Source organism: Psammomys obesus, unplaced genomic scaffold, assembly GCF_907164565.1.
Source record: "Psammomys obesus unplaced genomic scaffold, mPsaObe1.curated_primary_1811, whole genome shotgun sequence".
Lineage (NCBI taxonomy): Eukaryota > Metazoa > Chordata > Mammalia > Rodentia > Muridae > Psammomys > Psammomys obesus.
Genome location: NW_026596079.1, coordinates 12004893 through 12024882, shown reverse-complemented (window position 1 = coordinate 12024882; position 19990 = coordinate 12004893). Strand labels below are relative to the sequence as shown.

At 41.4% G+C, this 19990-nt stretch overlaps 1 protein-coding gene across 3 annotated transcripts in view; it reads right to left on the bottom strand.

Annotated features, from left to right (window-relative positions):
* Positions 1 to 19990, bottom strand: part of Adcy8 (adenylate cyclase 8) — a 212622-nt gene that overhangs the window by 4639 nt on the left and 187993 nt on the right. For all 3 annotated transcript variants that reach the window (XM_055626672.1, XM_055626673.1, XM_055626674.1), the window contains 3 exons: positions 14073 to 14231; positions 3537 to 3683; positions 425 to 517 (listed from right to left, as the gene is read on the bottom strand). In XM_055626672.1, coding sequence (XP_055482647.1) covers positions 425 to 517; positions 3537 to 3683; positions 14073 to 14231 — 399 coding nt within the window. The remainder of the gene's footprint in view (positions 1 to 424; positions 518 to 3536; positions 3684 to 14072; positions 14232 to 19990) is intronic.

Here is a 19990-nt window from a genome sequence, read left to right as displayed (position 1 = left end):
CACCCTCGCCAACCCCTCTTAACCCCGTCCTCATACCCATCCCTCCCTCCACTAACTACCACTACCACTACCACCCACCCACTACTCCAGACATCACTACTGCCACCACCGCATAACAGTTTTTGAGGAATAAAGTGAAAACAAGAATAAGCGTTAGGGACTTTAGTGATAGCCACAGCTAAATAACAGTCAAGGTATTTCTTGGCACATATTTTGTCCAGGTTAATAGAGAGACTCAAATAAAGCCTGTGAGTATTTTTAACAGAGTAACAGTACCTCATCCAGCAAACCTTTTTCATCAAGAGTTAATGTACGCCCTGCAAGCATGACAGCCCACTTTAGATTTCCCTCCCATTGTTCTCCAAGCCTTCCTCAGCACATGACAACAGTCAGCGCCATATGTGGCTGAGGCCAAGGACCTTGCCTGTTTCTCTGGTGACAGTCCCGAGACGGCCATGTACGTGCTACCAATGGTCTTAATCTTCTCGATGTCTTGAAACCGGTCCTCCCCAAGCAGCTGCAATGAATTCAGGGTCATGATGTTAGTCTTTTTGTTTACATGGTTGTTATGCAAGGCTTTAGCAGCCTCTGGCCCATGAAAATGCATACTCTTCCCATTCACTATGGAGAAAGACTTAACTAAAATGGTTGAGTATCCTTAATGTGGCTTCTTTTCTCTCTGAGGGTCATGCATTCAGCCATTCAAACAGTATTTATAAGCACTTGCTCCGTGTCACATGGGTGTGTTTAAACACTTTTGACTATTTCAGTGAATTCTGGAATAACCGTGGGCATTTAATAAGTTTAAATAAAAAATTAAAAAAAAATATTTCCCAATCAGTCTACACGTTGTTGGGTTTGCTTTCAACTTGTAGTTAGAATGTTTCCATTCCAACCTTTCCCTGCCAGCACCCTGGTCTAAACCACCATCTAAGCCACGGGTCTAAGCCATGGTCTAAGCCACAGTTAGTGTTCTGCTGTACCCATGCTTGTCCTTGCCTTCTCAGGCCTAGCATAGTGGCCAGGTGATATCATTTATGAGAAAGAACATGCCTCTGCTTGGTGTAAAACCCTTCACTATCTTCCAGCTCTACTCAGGGCCAAAGTCAGTCTTTACTGAGCACAGTAAGGATGGCCATGACCACCATCCCCAAATCAAGCTTCAGCCCTTACTGTTTGTATTCTCTGCTCCGTTCTCTGACTTCTTTGCTAACCTTTGAACAAGACAGACCTGATTCAGTCTCAGGATGCTAGTGAATTACAACACCTATGGGGCTGCTCTTCCTTCAGAAAATGGCATGGCCACTCCCATTCTTCCTGCTCCTTTTGCCTGACTCTTGACTCCTATGTGTTGCTTCAATCTAAAGGAAACACACCTTCCATTTTCACACAGCTCTTGGAAGTTTGCTTCCCTGTTTTATCTCCCTTTTTCAGTCTTAGTCCTGACTTTGTTTACCGACTGTCATCTTCATTGGGATTTAAGACTCTGGTGGTAGATATTATCTCCAAGTATGTTTACAGCTCAGAACCTGATTGGAGCCTTGAGCACAGCAATGCTGAATGAGTGAATGAATGAATGAATTAACGAAAAGCTACCAGCCTTTAAGTTCCCTACATGTTACCTACAATTTAGATACAAGGAAGGGGAACTTTGGACTTTTATTTAGTAACTTTAGTGGGCCCATCTCCCTCTACTCCTGAATTTTTCTAACTTTCTGCAGGCTGTGGCAGATCAGATGTGGTCCTTTTATCTTTACAACTACTTTCCTAAAATCCAGTGTTATGAGGCAGCAGGAATCCTCAGAACATGAGGCTGCCTCATCTTGGACTTCTTTTCTCCAGAATGATAAACTAAAGACACTTCTATCACTTAAACAGTGTCCAATGCTTCATCTTTTTTTTTAAATCTATTTTTTATTTATTAAAATTTATTCACTTTGTATCCCAGCTGTAGCCCCCTTTCTTGTCCCCTTCCAATCCCACCCTCAATCCCTCTTCTCCTCCCATGTCCCTCCCCAAGTCCACTGATAGGGGATGTTCTCTTCCCCTTCCATCTGACCCTAGCCTATCAGGTCTCATCAGGACTGACTACATTGTCTTCCTCTGTGACTTGGTAAGGCTGCCACCCCTCTCCCCTTAGGGGGAGGCTATAAAAGAGTCAGCCACTGAGTTCATGTCAGGGACAGTCCCTGTTCCCCTTACTTGGGAATCCACTTGGACACTGAGCTGCCATGGGCTACATCTGTACAGGGGTTCTAGGTTATCTCTGTGAATGTTCCTTGGTTGGAATATCAGTCTCAGAAAAGACCCTTGTGCCCAGATTTTTTTGGTTCTGTTGCTCTTCTTTTGGAGCTCCTGTCCCCTCCAGGTCTTTCTATTTTCCCCTTCTTTCATAAGATTCCCTGCACTCTGCCCAAAGTTTGCCTATGAGTCTCAACGTTGGCTTTGATACCCTGCTGGGTAGAGTCTTTCAGAGGCCCTCTGTGGTAAGCTCCTGTCCTGTTCCTTGTTTTCTCCCTCTTCTGATGTCTATCCCATTTGCCTTTCTGAATGAGGATTGAACATTTTACCCACAGTCCTCCTTCTTGCTTATCTTATTTAGGTGTACAGATTTTAGTATTTTTAGTCTATATTAAATGTCTAATATTCACTTATAAGTGAGTATATACCATGCACATCTTTCTGCTTCTGGGTAACCTCACTCAGTATGATCTTTTCTAGTTTCCAGCATTTGCCTGCAAATTTCATGATTTCCTTGTTTTTAATTGCTGAGTAGTATTCCACTGTGTAAATGTACCACAATTTTTGTATCCATTCCTCTTATCTTATTGCTATCTTTATATGAATGGAGATTGAGCCCAGAGCCCAGAGCATGTGTTACCCAAGTTGTTTTCCAAGCCTGAGACAGTGTCTCTGAATGCTCCAGGCTCACTAGTAGGTTCTGGAGATTGAGCAGGGTATAAATGATGGTTGCTATCATGAATGTGTAGTCTACTTTAAAGGCTGCCACCATGGAGTCCCCCTCACACCTTAAAATGCCCTAAGCATGCCTTCTAACTGATGTGCTAGCCATACCTCCCTCTATGAAAGTGACATATAATCTGCATGGTGAAGCCATGACAGGCAAGAAGTTACTATATCTGATTAATGTTGATGCCACTCTGTTATTTCACATATATATGGAATCATAATGTTCCAAATGCAGAAGCAGAGAGTAGAAAAGTTGTTCATAAAAGCAATTAGGGAGTTAAAGTGAGGTGGGAATACAGTGATATTTGTCATAGGGTAGATTGTTTCAGGGAGACAGAAGTTGTGGAGACCATTGCATACCATTATGACTAAAGTAAATAATGATGTGTTGTATACCTGAACATCCTCAAGAGGCTACACTTTAAATTCCCCCTCCCCCACAGGGTGGGGTGATTATTATGTTGACTGACTTAACTAGTATATATTTTATACACTTATCAAGACATCAATTTATTCAGATAAAAATTGTGAAGATTAAATAATATATTACATATGCTTAAATTTACCTCATCAAAGTCCGCGATAATCTCATTCAGCAGGCGCAGACATTCCACTCCCTGGTTGTTCATTTCTGTCTGAGAGTAAAAGTCTGCAAATCCAGGGATGGAGGCAAACATTACTCCAACAGCATCATAGGATTGAGAATATAGCTCCTGAGGCAGAAAGGAGACAGAAATGACCATCAGAGTTCAAGATCTGTAATGCTGCTACCTGTGCACAAGGAACTGTCAAACAGACACAGGAATCCAATGTCAGGACAGAAAATAAGAAGTCAGGCATGATATGTCAACACTGTGTGTCTCAGTACCCACAGGCTGCTATAACCAAATATATCAGGCTGGGTTGATTAAAAACACAGACTTACTTCTCATGTTCTGGATGCTTGGAAGTATCTGACAGATTTAGTATATATCAAGGAACCACTTTCTGATTCAAATCTGGCATTTTTCTAGCTCTGTCCATACATGCCAGAAGGAACAAGACAGCACTCTTGGAACTCTTTAATAAGCACAAATCCTGTTTTCATGGTTTGGTCACAAAGAATCTTCCAACAGCTTCATTTTTAATGGTGTGATCCCTGGCAGGTGGATTTAATCAGGTGGAGGTTCTGTCCTTATGAATTAACTCTTGATGGATTGATAAAGGTGGTATTACTGGGAGATGGTAGAGAATAGAAGGGGGAACCTAGCTGGAGAAAGTAAATTACTAGGGTATGCCCAGAAAAAAATAACTTAGAAAATTTGGAGGGACATAGATATTCCATATCTTGGACCATAAACACAGAATTATCACATGGCTCAGGATAATAAAAAGTATGTGATTTTATTGTTTGTTTGTTTTTGTTTTTGACTGTTGGAGACAGGGTTTCTCTGTGTAGCCTTGGCTGTCCTGGACTCACTTTGTAGACCAGCCTGGCCTCAACTCACAGAGATCCACCTCCCCCTGCACCTGCCCCCTCCACTCTCAGTGCTGGGATTACAGGTGTGCACCACCATGCCTGGCTAAATTCAATGTATGATCCTTAATCTCAGTTGAGCCAGCCCTTCTGAATGCCATGCCTGTATTTTTGGATAATTCTTTCATTCTCCTCAGTGACTGGTTCAGAGTTCCACCATTCTCTTTAACCACCACATTGTGCTTCTGGATAGCAGGTATTTCTCCTGCTTTAGCAAGAAAGCTATGGCTGGATGGTGGGTAACCCTCCCTGGTGTTAGTCCTTATATGCACACACATACACATGTAATTGTATCCTCTTTTTGCTTCAACTTCAGTAATGTTTCACCTCTTTCTGAAAGGTAAGGTCTTGGCCCCTATAATTTCTTCAGCACCTTTACCCCTGTCTTAGTCCTAGTTTCTATTTCTGAGACAAAAGCACCATGACCAAAAAGTAAGTTGGGGAGGAAAGGGTTTATTTCAGCTTACACTTCCACATTGCTGTTCATCACCAAAGGAAGTCAAGACAGGAACTCAAACAGGGCAGGATCCCAGAAGCAGGAGCTGATGCAGAAGCCATGGAGGGTGCTGCTTCTTGGCTTGCTTCATATGGCTTGTTCAGCCTGATTTCTAATAGAAACCAGGACCACCAGCCTAGACATGGCATCACCCACAATGGGCTGGGCCCACCCCATTGGTCACTAATTGAGAAGATGCCTTATAGCTGGATCTCATGGAGGCATTTTCTCAACTGAGGCTCCTTTCCCTCTGATGATATAACTTGTGTCAAGTTGACACACAAAACCATCTAGTACAACTTCCTTCCCAGACAGTCCTCTCCTTTCTTTCCTGCCCTCTCCATTCCGATCCCTGTTCTTCATCTTTTTTTAAAAAGAAAGAATAGCATACTCTAGATCTTGCAGGCATGTGTGTCTATCACCCAGTCACTCTTTATCCTGGCTTCCGTCTTTCTTAAGCTATCTCTCTCCTCTGTTTATTTCTATTCGCATCTCAAGCTGGAATGAAACACATAGAGAGAAGATCATCTAAATTGGGAAAACCATTGTACTCATGCCAGTTCTCCCTTTTCTGGGCATCCACATAGCTTAAGACCTCGAGTCTCTTGAATTTCTGTGAATTATCTTGTTTTCTCATGCTTGCCTTCATTAAGGACTTGTTTTTGAAACATCTTTTGTCTATTTTGTCCCTGATTCAGTGAGTGGTTTACATTGGACATCTTCACCTGATAGATATCATTCATTCTCAGTCTCTCCACCGCCCACACAGATCAGTTTCCAAATTCATATTCCCAGATTGTTCCCGGGGCTTTGCTCACCCTACATTGTTCTTACACTCTTCAAACTATAATGGTACAAGTTCAGTGTCTCTTCTCTTCATCACGAAGTCTTTCTCTGTTTCTTTATTCTCTGTTAGAAATATCACAGTTGGGAAATCTACAAAGGGAGTGTCAGTTATCTTTGACTCTTGGTCCTGTCCTGTTGCCCTCATTTTAGTGTTGCTGCTAATTTTAAAAGTAATGCTCTTTCCACTGTCTTGCCTTACCACTAATAAAGAAGCTTCCTGTTCGGAGGCCTCCAGCCTTTTTATACTAAGGTGTTCTCTATACACCACCAGGAGTGATCTTTTTAAAGGGAGCTGTATATTGGATAGTTTACACTCCTCTAGTCTTAGAACCCTCCAATGACCAGCCTTTGCCCTCAAAATAAAGTTCTAACACTACATCATGACACAAATTCATGGCCTCACTACCACTACCCCTTTAACCTAAGTGCCTACAAGTCCCTAGTTCTTTGGGCTCCTAAGACACAGAAACATTTCTACTTTTTTTTTGTGTGTGTGTGTGTGTGTGTGTGTGTGTGTGTTGGCGTTGAACTCAGAGACTGAATGCTTGCGGTGTTCCACTGAATTATAGAGACAGTTTGCTTTTCTACTTCTGTGTCCTGTTGTAGCTGCTGTCACAGGTGCCCTTCCTGAGTGACACTACACAACTGTCAACACTCCTGGTTCTTGTGTGTCTTTCCATCGGCCACAAGAGGGCACTCTACCCATGTGACCAGTGGTTTTGAAGAGGCATGGAATTAATGCACACAAATCAGGTCAGAAAACCGCTGATGGGAAGCGTTGTTTTGTACAATCTTCCTTCATTCCTAGAGCCATGGAACTTTCACCTGTCATATTAGGCTTCCGTTGCCCACTTGGATAGCTGGTCTACCCGACAATGCATCATACATCACTGTCTGCTCTCTGTTTGTTCCATTCTGTGTTTCCTAGGATCTCCTTCAGGGAAGTTGCTGCCTCTTAAGCTATAATTTTCAAAGTTTGCTCCAAGAGGAAGCCGAACCTTTTCTATGTCACCCTGTGAATACATTTATTTCTATCACTTGTTTCTTGATGGGAAATTTTCTTCCACCCTGGGGGGTTAGCTCCTCAACCAGGCAAATTCTTGTTTCCTATCTTTACTAACTATGTAGAGATGAGTTTTGCACATAATTTCTAGGTTCTTGTGTGTGGGCAGGAGGCTGAACTCAGCGTTCTCAAGATGCTCCAAGCAGCTCTGTAATACACCCTCTGCCCCAGCATCATTGTTTTAACATCCAAGGTTTTCTTTAAACATGAATCTCACGATGGCGAAGATGCACGGCATTCGCCTTGGCGCGTTCGGTGCAGCGCTGCAATAGGATGCATACTTTACCCATGGAGCTTTCATAAGCATCAAACACCCACAGCTAGTTATTATGCTATTTAACGACTTCTTGCTCTTTTTAGGAAACATTCAAGCCTAAAAAGAACTTTCACACGAACCTGTGAGTTGTAACAATCCAGTGACCTTTTCTAGTTATTATCCTCACTTCACAGGTAAGTAACATGAGACAGAAGAATTATGTTATTGTCTTGGCTCACATAGCTGACAGTGCAAGAGATAGGGCTGGAAGGTTCCAGGGCTTCTTTGTTCCACATATTCATGTGTACTTCCTTCCTCATGCCCTAGGTCTGATAAAGATGCTGTCACTGATTCATGATCAATCGTGAGGATGAAGTGTGAGTCAATTTGGTTTCATCCAAAGGAACAAAGGCAGCAGATGATTGGCTGGGCTGAGTCGTAGATCAGAGAAGAGCAGCAGAAAATGGCTTCCTAATGGGGGATCCTACCTCACTTTAGCCTTGAATGGGTATGGCTGCATGAGGGAAGCTAATTCTGCCTTGTAAATTAGAGTACTTGAGTAAGTAAGCTCACAGAATCGTATCCTCCATATGCTTGTGGTTTGGAGGTAAAAGTCTCTACCACTCAATTGCCTATACTATTACTACATGAAAGCTGCTATCGCAGAGTGACTTGAACAACAGATATTTATTTTTTCATAAATCTGGAGGCTGGAAATCTGAAACCAAGGCATTTCAGAGACTGTTCTGCTCAGACTGTAAATGACCATCTCCCCGTCATCTTATGTGTTCTTCACTCTGGGTTCTAATCCTTTTTCTAAGGATGCCAGTAAGACCATAGTAGGACCACCTTAATGACCTCATTCTAACACGACTATATCCCCTATGACAACTACAGTCTGATCTCCTTGGGCTTAGGATGGCACACATAAATTTTAAGAAAGCGTAATTCACCCCAAGCAACCTCTTTTTCTATTTAAAAGTAGAAAAGAAACAATCCTACCCTCTGAAATCTACTCCACAGTTACATAGCCTGCTTCTTCTTAGTCTCTACATTATAAGTGAATCCACTGTGTGAAATGGCTGCCCACCAGGGCTTCTTAAATTGTGTTAATACATTGGAGTTCTGATGAATCCTAGCCCCTCCCATATACTTCTCCTTCTTTTCATTTTGCAACCTGCCAGCATTCTGAATGCTTTGATTTCTTATTTTACTTTTCATGTGTTTGTGTGTATGTGGTGTGTATAGACATTTCTATGTATGTGTATATGTATATGTGTATAACTGCATGCTGTGGACACACATAGGCATATGAAGACATGAGGCTGATATTTGGAATTTCTACCTTTTCCATTGAGACTGATTCTCTCAGCTGAACTGAGATACCAACTCTGTGTTAGTCTAACTACTTGTTGCTTCAGGGTTCCTCTCTCTCAGCCTTTAAAATCATTCTTATTTGGAATTTACATGGGTGCTAGGTGTTCAAGATCTTGGTCTTACACTTGCATGGCAGGTATTTTATCTACTCAGCCATCTCTCCAGCCACTCCTTTGATTTCTTAAAAATGAAATAATGGTAACACCAGCTATGTTTACTGAGCAACTATATCCCAAGCACATCACCAGAATACTGCATGCATCATCTTATTTAATGCTCACAAGAACTGCTTGAGGCAGATATAATTAAGGTCTTTATTCAATCTAGAGAGGTTGGGGTTAATTACTTTGCTTAAAATTCACAGTTATTAAGGGGCAGAGCAAGAATTTATAACTGGATAGTCTGACTCCAGAGCCCAAGCTACTGCTAATGGTGGCAATAACAATGATGTGTTCATTTAGAAGTGACAACAATGCTAGTCATGGTAAACAGGAACAAATATTGCAACTGGAAGTGTCTTTAGCTCAATATTTGAATGGAAAGTTGATTTAACTTTGGAGGGAGCCTATGTCAGACAAGAAAACTGAGCTTGAAGAATTAGGGACTCAGTTCAGCTCTTGACTGTTGTGTCTATTGGAAGTGAGAGGAATGGAAAAGGGTGGCTGGGAGCCATTTCTCCTCTTGTCCAGATGCTAACTGGTAGAGAGAGTGTCCAGGAGACACTAATATCCATGAAGACAAATGCACAAGTACAGGCTCTCCGGTGTTGCTAGGTTAAATACATAAGAGAACAAAATGGGATCTTCTGTTTTCCCTCAGGATTTGGAACCAGAATGGCTCTATTTACCAATTCATTGACTGACACAAAACATGTAGTGTGTCTCCATCTTCATAAGGGGCAGGAAAGGGAACCTGTACTATTGGGCTAGCCACATGGGGGGAGAACTTTTCTTCATCTTAGACATAAAAAGTCCTTGAGGGGATAAATACCAGATTCATGTCCAGTCACTGTGACTCTTCTCTCTATACCCTCCCCAATTAGGTGAGGTGGAAGATTTTATGGGGAGTTTTCCCCATAGGAGATCAGAGTAAAGAATGTGGAAAGAGAGATGATGACCCCTTCAGATGTGGTCACATGACTTTAGGCAGCCAGGTGGGCTCTCTGACCTTTATCCCTTCAGCTGTGAAAGGGTGCTGGCTCTTCCTCTGCTTTGTACCTGGTCACACTGAAATACTCTACTCCAGTTGGCTATTTGGTCTACTGCATTGCAGCTGGCTGTGGCTTTGTCACTGGTCTTAGTGACATAGTGAACTGCCTTTATCCTTGTCACCTTGAGGATTGGGTAGAGACAGCCTTGTACAAATTGCTGACTACTGTGATTTAAACATAAACTGTCCATATTGGGCTCATGTACTGGGGACTTTGCTGGTAGCTAGAGATTTGAGAAAGTATCTGGATACTGAGGGCCCTAACCTAATTGATGGGTTGATATTTTGATAGATTTGCATTGCAGAAAGTAGGAAGTGGCTCACTGGGCTGTATCCAGACACATACCTTATCCTCTGCTACCTACTTCTTACTTTTTCCTAGCTGCATTGCAGTGAAGTAAATAGCTCTCCTCTACTGTGTGCCTATACCGTTATCCTCTGTGTCATCACAGGCCTGGAAATCATGGAGACAGTGTGGACTGAAAACCCTGAAACCATAAGCAGTATAAGCTTATCCTTCTTTAAGATTCTTGCTTAGGCATTCCACCACAGTAGTGAAAACACACACACACACACACACACACACACACACACACACACACACACTAACCCAAGGGGTCTTGATGTCTCTTTCCTCATCTCCATTGTTTCAGTTAAGGACACAGACAAATCAAGGTGGCATATTCAAAGCAAGATGATTCAAGTTAATATACAATGACCTTAACCAAAAATATAAAGAGATAAATAGAAGACCCTAATATACTCCCTGGGGACAAAGCCTCAGAGCTCTCATCCGATTAGATTAGCAGAAATGAGAACAGCCCAGAGAGATCTTACACGGGAGCAGCATAGCAGTGGTCTTGAAGAGCCCTCTGAAGGAACAACCAGCCTCATGTGATTTCCAGAGAATACTGCCTCACTGCTTTCTCTCCCTGAATCTCCTAGCACCCCCATTGGCAGTCCCCAATGGGTGCCAGAGCCCATGGGTGGTTTTGGTGTAATGCACCCAGTTTTTCCCCAGCCTTGCCCTGGGCAAAGTAGAAAAGAGGGTGAAGAAGCTTGGAGAGTCATATGGAAGAGATTCATGTAACCTGCGAGGTGGTCGCTTTATTTAACTCAACTCAAAATTAACTGCTTTCAGTATTCCATCTGTTTCTTTCTATTCTTGGTTTAAATAAGCTAAAAACATGCTGTAAACTGTAGATGGATAGATGAATATAGAAAAGCTATAATCGGTTTATTGTCATCTTTTTCTGTGGGTTGAAAGCATAGGTTTGGATCGTTTAGGGAATTCTGAAAACTCACACTCACCCACTCCTCCACTCTGGATGTTGACTTGGGAAAACTGCTCTCCTCTTCTCTCGGAAATTGTGTTGTCTGATTCTGTGCCCTGGCTGCTTCTTAGACCAAGTGAAGCCAGGGGAGAAAGAATGTTTGAGACCTGCTGGCCTTCATTGTTATTCAAATGTCTGCTCAAATATCCCTTTTCCTCTTAAAGGCTTTGTTTGATCCCATTCAGTGGGGTTTGGAGCACACCCCAGCTGAGTGCCTGGTCTTGCACATATACAGTTTTCATTCATTTCATGAGATGATGAACTGAGTCTTTCTTGGCTCTTCCCCAGGTGGGTGTCTCGCTGCTTTGATGTTATGACTATAAGGCAGCTCTCCATCATTGGTTTGGGGCTCCCCTCTGATGCTCCTGTGTTTCTGCCTCTTTCTCTGATGGTCACGATTGCTGCACACCCACATTGTTTGAGCTCTAGCACCTCTGAGAAACTCTTGCAACACAATCTCAGGAAAACCAGGCCCAAACACAACTCTATAATAATTCATCCGTTGAGAAGGGTGGGTAGCTTTGACCTGTATTGGAGAAGACCCCCCAGGAGCCAAGTGCTTCTGTAGTTTGATATTCAAATTATGCTTTTTCTTTTACTATTTTTTTGTTTTTTCCTTTAGTGGCTTGGATGGGACTATCTCAGTTCTGTTATCTAAGGTTCCAAGGCAAGGGTCACAAATTTAACATCTTTGGGGGGCTTAGATGTAATATGAATGATAGAGTGTGGTTGGACCAATTGGAAACTCCATTGTGTTCTCAAACGCATCATACCCACAAACTAAAACAAGCCATTAAATTAATAATCAGTGGTTCCCAACTCAACCAGCTGGCTCAGGCTTTTCTAAGCAATAGCCTGCTGTCCCCTTATTCTAAGGGTTGTCAGCCCCTATTGAGCTGATTGTAAACCTTGTAATGAGAAGATAGTCTCTAAGACAGGGGACATTGCCCTTATATCACCCTTTTCAAGAGTCAACTGGTTTTGCTTGAGTGGTATAGGAAAAGACCAAGGATCAGATTTGATGCTCAGTGATGACCAAAGTTGGTGTGTCCCATGTCCTTGAGCTCACCATCTTGTGAAAATGAAGCAGCCGTATTATTTCATCTTCGTGAGACTTCTTGAAGCAGAGTCCAAGGATGACCTCTGGCTGATAGTCCATGGTGCCAGGTCTGCCTGAGAGTCTCACAGAGCAAGGCCAAGCTTCCTCATACACAGAGCCTCTGGCATGTACATCAGCATTCAGTTTCCCTTGGGCGTTGCCAGGTTAGTTCAATGATTTCAGTGTTTTCATTTCTCATCTCTCACATCAGCACCATTTTTGAGTCCTTTACATCTACCTCCCACAGATGGAGCTTACCTCCTTGATGTCTCCATCTACTCCGAGGCTTCCCACTGAGGTCTTAACCTAAGTAGTTTTAGGGTCTCTGATTAGCTTTTACCTTATCGTCTATAGATCCATGTTCTAATCCACACAGTTCATTGACTATGTTATGTGCGAAACTTTCCCAAGCTCCCATTTCACTTAAAAGGGTTTCATGGCCTCACAATAGCCCCAAAGGCCTGACTGACAGGCCCTGGCTAAGTTCCTGTCCAGGTTATTTAATAATATACTTTAATCTTTGCAGCGAATGAATGGTGTTCTCACCAAATTTGTGTCCATTTGGAATGTCAGATCTTATTTGGAAGTCATATTTTTTGTAGATATAACTAACTGAGAGGAGATAATCCTAGATTAGAGAGAATCCTAGATCTAATATCTAGTGTCATTAGAGGAAAGATGTCTTTATAGGAAAGGGTATTTGAAGATGCAGGCATAGATTAGAGAGATGTTGCCACAGTCAAAAGAAGATTTGGAGGCCACCCAGAACTAGAAGAACCTGTGGAGATGGCATGAACCTCCTAACACCTTGATTTGACAATTGTTGAATTTCTCTAAGTGGACCTTCAGTATGATATATTATGAAAACACAGTTGATAAGAACCTACTACACGTTAGGCATTGTGCTAAGAATATACATGCTTCCCACATATACCCTTACCCCACACTTACACAGCTACTGCCATACACACATATATGCATGTCACACACACACATATTTGTGTTAACATACATGTATATGCACATTTATCTATTACTTTAAATTGTGGCGAATGAAATATATGCCACACACACAACTCACCCCTTCACCCTGTAGCTATTAGCTCAGTGGAATTAAGTATATTCACTTTGTTGTATAACCATCACTATCACCACAGAATGTTCTTCAGCTTGCAGACCTGAGCAACAGGAACTTCCTATTCCATACGCCTCCAATCCCTGTCAACCATATTTCTGCCCTTTGTCTATGTATTGCTATCTACATGTACCTTATGTAAATGGAACCATACACAGTATTTGTACCGCTGGTGATTGGCATATTTTGCTTAGTATAAGGTTGTGCTGTATTGTGTTCCAGGGCATCCTTTCTTGAAGATGAATAACAATCTCTCTCTTTCTCTCTCTCTCTCTCTCTCTCTCTCTCTCTCTGTACATGTATGTGTATGATATCTTCTGAATCCATGCATTCATCAATGAATACCTCGGCTGTTTCCACCTTTTTAGCTACTGTAAATGAGTAATAAGCATCTCATCTCTTTGAGATCCCTCTTTAAAAATTATTTTGAGGATATACTTAGAATTATTGGAACTCTGTTTCTCCAATGATATTCATGGTATTTTATCTCATATATTTGTATACATTTTCATGTATGCATGCACATAGATGAAACTTTGAAATTCCAAACAGTCTTTAATGAGTATCTTTTATCCATCTAATGGATGCAGTATTAGTTGCCAGGGGAGACAGTGTATAAATTTCATTGCATCAGACATGTTACATTGCCGTGTGGTAGTAGACATAGTCTTTTCTTCCCTTACCCCTCCCATGAGTGTGACAGAGCTCAGAATCAGGGCGATCATCTGTCCGCCATCCCGTTCCCCACCGACTAGTCAGACCTGGGCTCACCTCATTGTCTCTGTCTTTCTCCAGGAAGTGGCGGGCCACGTGGCTGGGTAGGATATTACGCAGCATGTTCTCGTTGTGTTCCCTCAGCTCCTTCATCTCGATGATCTCCTCCTTGGCCTGCACTCGCCACAGGAAGTCCAGGCGGGCTGTGTACTCCAGCTGTAATTGACAGGAGCCAAAGAGAAGCAGCAGGTTTGGGTATGCATGTCTAGAAGGTGTGGGGGGAGGTTTCCCTGGGAGTCTTCACAGGTGAAACAAAGCCTGATTTTGTCACCTGAAGCCAAGCTATATGAGGGTGTCCAGAGCCTGCATGGACGTGCACCTGTTCTGCCAGGTGCTATCTGCACATAGGTCATCTTTTCCTGTGTGGGATTATCTGGCAAAACCCGTGTCCTCTATGGAGTACAGATGCCATGGGTCTGGGAAGTTTTCCATCTGCTCGATATTACATTCTTTTTGTAATGAACTGTCACTAGAGGAGACAGGAGTAACTTTGCCTTTTCATTCTTATGTGGACACATTGATTAAAGGTTATGTGAAGGAAAGCAAGATGCAAGCCAGAATGATACCCTTATTAGCAACTCAAACACTGTTGGATCTCAGTAATAAACTTCCCAGCCTCCAGAACTGAGTGACTAAATTTCTGTGTGTAAGTCACTAAGTGTAAGGCACGAGATGCGGTGAGGGGATATATCTCATAGGGTAGAAGCTTGTCAACACATGAGAGTATTAAATACACATGCCACTCAGGTGGCAGCCATTGTGTTCCTGATGCATTTTATGCAATATACAAATATTAAGTCCTTTAATCCAGAGAATTAATCAGAAGATGGTATTTTCAGTCACTATTTCACAGATGAGGAAATCAAGACAAACATATAGGGGTGAAGCCACAATTTAATCTTACATCTCGAAATCAGTTCAAGTGTCTGAACTATCTCTGACTAAGACATAAGGAATAAATGGATGGTAGAATACTGGAAAGATCTTGGGCTTTGTGTCAGACAACAAAAGCTTGGAGCTCTTGGTTGTACTCACATGAACCAACAGTGACTTAATCTCAGTTTCCATGTTTCTGAATTAGAGGTGAGCACCAGTGACCATGAGAGAGCAGAGGAAAAATGACTTAGGAGGCTTGACTTTACACATTAGTTTTCTCTTCACCTTACTTCCTTTCTTACTGTAGCTGGGAAGCCTCTCTTCATGGGTGGCTCCGAAGGCATCTTTATCTTAGCTTTGGGAGTATTTTTTTTTATTAATTACACTTTATTCACTTTGTATCCCCCCATAAACCCCTCCTTCCTCCCCTCCTAATCCTACCTTCCCTCCCCTTTCTTCACGCATGCCCCTCCCCAAGTCCACTGATAGGGGAGGTCTTCTTTTCCTTCCTTCTGATCCTAGTCCATTAGGTCTCATCAAGAGTGGCTGCATTGTCTTCCTCTGTGGCCTGGTAAGGCTGCTCCCCCCTCAGGGAGAGGTGATCAAAGAGCAGGCCAATCAGTTCATGTCAGAGGCAGTCCCTGTTCCCATTACTATGGAACCCACTTGGACACTGAACGGCCATGGGCTACATCTGTTCTAGGTTATCTCCATGCATGGTACTTGGTTGGAGTATGAGTCTCTTGAAAGACCCCTGTGTTCAAATTTTCTGGTTCTGTTGCTCTCCTTGTGGAGTTCCTGTCCTCTCCAGATCTTACTACTTCCCTCTTCTTTCATAAGATTCTCTGCACTGTGCCCAACAGTTGGCCATGAGTCTCAGCATCTGCTTTGATAGTTCAAAGTCCTTAGCAATGAGCCTGAACAACATGCTGCACTACTGGTCACATGGTTGGACGCTCCAAACTCAAAGAATTAAAACATTTAGCTAGTTTCTGTGTTTTATTTTCAGGTTTAAGTGGAGGCACAAGGTCATTTATTTGGCTGTATTTGTAATAGTAAAAGCTGGAACTGATCCAAGAGTTTGTTCAGTTGCATGACCAAACTATAGCAACATAGTCAGTAGAACATATTGCAGCTATAGAAACAAATGAAGACTGTTTCTTTATTCTTTGATGGCTTGGTCTCCAAGGGGAGAAACACATATTCTGTCACATATATTAGTTACTTAAGAACTTAGGAGCACTCCTTTCTCCTTTACACACACCTCCACTCCATGTTCACAACTTTATATTTATTATAATCACATTGTAGGTGGTCGTATTTGCATTATTCATCTAGAATATTACCTGTGAATTGCATAATGAAGCATATGGGCAACTGTTTTTTCATTGAAAATAGAATTTGGGGAGGAGCAAGGGCATCAATAGGCCCAAGACTTATGAGGTTACCAAAGCCTATGGTCACCCCAAGTTTGATGGCATATACCTGTAACCCAAACACTTAGCAGACAAGGCCAGGAGAATCAAGAATTCAAGTCCATCAACTATACAGTGAACTTGAGGTCATGTTGGGCTACATGAAACACTTACCAAACCAAACCAAACCAAACCAAACCAAACCAAACCAAACCAAACCAAACCAAACCAAAGCAAAGCTTTTTCAATAAGAACAAAAAGTATCGCTGTGAAATCAGGCTCTATGTTTCTAGCTCCCTACTCTTTTTAATTAATTAATTAATTAATTAATTAATTAACTAATTAATTAGCTAAATAAACAAAGAAATAAATTTATTTCACATGCCTACTCTGAAGGCCCAGAAACAGTGAAAATGTGCACTTCCAACTTGTAGGTTGCTATAAACTGCTCAAAATACCAGTTCCCACAAACATACTCTCTACTTTTGCCTGAAACAGGTAGAAAATTTTAGAGTAGAAAATTCATAAGTTTAAATTTATTTTAATATCATAAACAAGTCTATCAGAGACTAGTGGGTTATGTCAGAATATCTGAAAAATAAGATCAAATAAGATTGCAGTGGTCAGAGATATGACAAATTGAGATTCTATAAGACTAAGAACTGGAATGGAAACACAGGAAGCAAGTTAAAATGCATAAATTCACAGTGACTTAAGGGACCAGACTCATCCATCACCTTGGAATGATGTTGAGGAATAAAACCCCTTGCCTAATTTCACTGGGAACAGATTTAAAGGGAAAGAGTTTCACACTAACTTTGCTGTATGAGCTACACTTGTAGATGACATACAATTGATGAGGGGACAGCTCTCTTTTTATAGTGTTTCCCAGCTGACAAATTATGGGCTGCTGATAAAATTAGTATGTCACTATAAAATAAATGAATATAGGCTGTTATGAGTAGCTGCTAAAATCATCAAAACAGACATGAAAAGATATAATGCACCTCTTAAATGTAATTTCAAAAGAAACCAATTAAATATTTCATAAAACACTGAAACTGAATCTCACAGAACAATCAATGAAAACACAAAGAACTGAGAAATATGTTCAGTAGCCTTAGAGGATGAGTTGGCAAGCCAGACAGAGAGACACTACAAAAGTCAGATGGCTCTCATAAATTATTTCAAGAAAAAAAAAAAGAAGATGGAGGGAGATCATAAAGATTTAAAATGCCTTAAGAGATACATCATAAAATAGCAAAACACAAAATTTACATCTCAATTCAAAAAAGCAATCTTCAAAAATAACTTCACTTAGTAAACAGAAACATGGCCTAATAGTTTGACAGAATTAGTCAACTTCTGTTTTCTTTTAAATTGTGTGTTAATGTCTTTGTGATGAAGTTAGACGCTACAGAAATATTTTTCCAACTAAAATGGTAGGATGTCTAGGATTAGCTTCAAAATAACTGGAGAGATGTGTCAGTGGGCAACTTGCATGAGGATACAAATAAAACAGGTTGGACATTGGTTGGTAGGTCTTCATAAGTTCGTTATACTATTTTATTTATTTAGGTATACTTTTGAGCTTTCAATACAATAATGTATTCAATACAATACAAATCTGTGTGCGGAGGGAGCAGAGCGAAGAAAGCAAAGCTGCTTTCAATTGCTTCTCCAAATCTCTGAGTCATCTTAAAAGTCATTCAGGTCACAGGACTTCCTTCTAACAGCCAGGACAATTGCTCTGATATATCTTCTTTAAGAGATATAAATTAGGACATGGATTTATTGTATAGATCTACAGACATGACTCATGAAAAAGCATTCTGACACATGTAAAATGTGGATTTATAAGGAATTCTTATTATGTAAGGTGTGTGTGGATGAGGTCAGATGAAACCTTTGCTTTGAATCTTTTCTCTTTCAGACTCAAAAGCATCAGGTTTTGACTTGTCAAAAGAACAGGATTTTCTCATCACTGTTTCCAAACACAACTCCCCATCTTAAAATGTATACTAGGCTAAGGTACAGAATACTTTCTTTAGCTTTTTTGTTGAAGATTCATTTCACTGAATTTGAATCAGGAACATGAGGGGAAATCTAGAAGGCCAGACCTAAGCCAAGATTTAATTAGAAATGAGACAAGAACAGCTTAGTTTCAGCCTGGTGGAACTAAGAAATGTACTGGTTCAGTACAGCCCAGACTTGTAGGACAGCAGGTATCATGAAGGCAGGTGTCACAGGTACTAATCCTCACAGGTTGATAATCCTGCAAGGTTTACTGAGATCTATTGCATCCAGTACCTGCTTGATTCCAGGAATGAGTGAAACACAGCCTCCGCTCTTACTTGCTAATATTGAGTGGTGTCTGGAGGAAGGAAGAGCTTGGCTCAGGCTTGCTGGTTAGTGCAGACATGAAGGGAACGCAGAGTGTATGTATGGCACATTAAAAATGAAGATTCTTTATAGCATTTTCTCCAAGGTATCAGTTGAAGTGGATTGCATGGCTTGATTTTCATCAAGCTTGGATGGACACAAAGTTATTGTCTTTGTGCCAGGCTAGTCACATGACAGCTAGTATTGGGGTCAGAAGCTGTTTGTTCTAAGAACATCATATGTATTCAACATCACTCAATCATACAACAGTTTAACAGATGAGGGAGTGGCCATGAGGTGAAGATAGTGTGGGAAGATCTCAAAGACAGAAGCCAGCTTTGAATCTAGAAAATAACTCTCATTGGTGGCATCTAGCTCATATATGGTGTATGTATGTGTGTGTGTGTGGGGGGGGGGGTTCTTTCAGCTTTTCTGTGTCATAATTTTCTCTTTACAGATGAAAAAAATGAAAGCCCCAAGATGATGAATGTATCAAAGTCTCTGAGTGACATTTCTGGGATTCATTCAAGGACACTGGGTTCTAAGGCTTGGTTCTTTGAGGTAGTTTCCAGCACCAGACTTGCAAGTAGGTGAGTAGAAATATTACCTTATTAATCTCTGTCTCTATGTACAATTGTAGCTTTCTCTGCTATAAAAGAAGATGCCCAGGCAAAGCTTAAACTCCCAGGGATGCCAGTGAATCAAGGATAAGGTGGGAGGCATCTGATTACTTGCTCTGCCTGTCGAACATTCTCAACATTCACCTGTCTCGGGCAGAGGAGGAGGAAGTGTTTGGCATATCATTTAAACATTCATGCAGAATGAAATTTCCCAATTATTCAGTTGCATAACTGTCTCTGTCATTCTGGAGAAGTATAATTACACATCCCCCACCCCCACCCCAGGGCACTGCTGTGTGCCAGGAATCAATGGGTATTTTTCAGTCTTTATTAAAAGTAGGGGGCTTCTGAGTCACAAAGGGAAACAGGGAGCAAGGTCAGAAGTGGGCAAGCTGTAACCATGATGAACAAGACCCCATTGGATGCCAAAGATAGACACCAAGTGATTCAGTCCTGCAGAAAGCTGTCTCTGTAATGAGAGGCAGGGCATGTTAGAGAGACAGACTGTAACCAGAAACTATGGAGCATTTGGATTCCCATTTCATTCTGTTTTCTTTCTTTCTTTCTTTCTTTCTTTCTTTCTTTCTTTCTTTCTTTCTTTCTTTCTTTCTTTCTTTCTTTC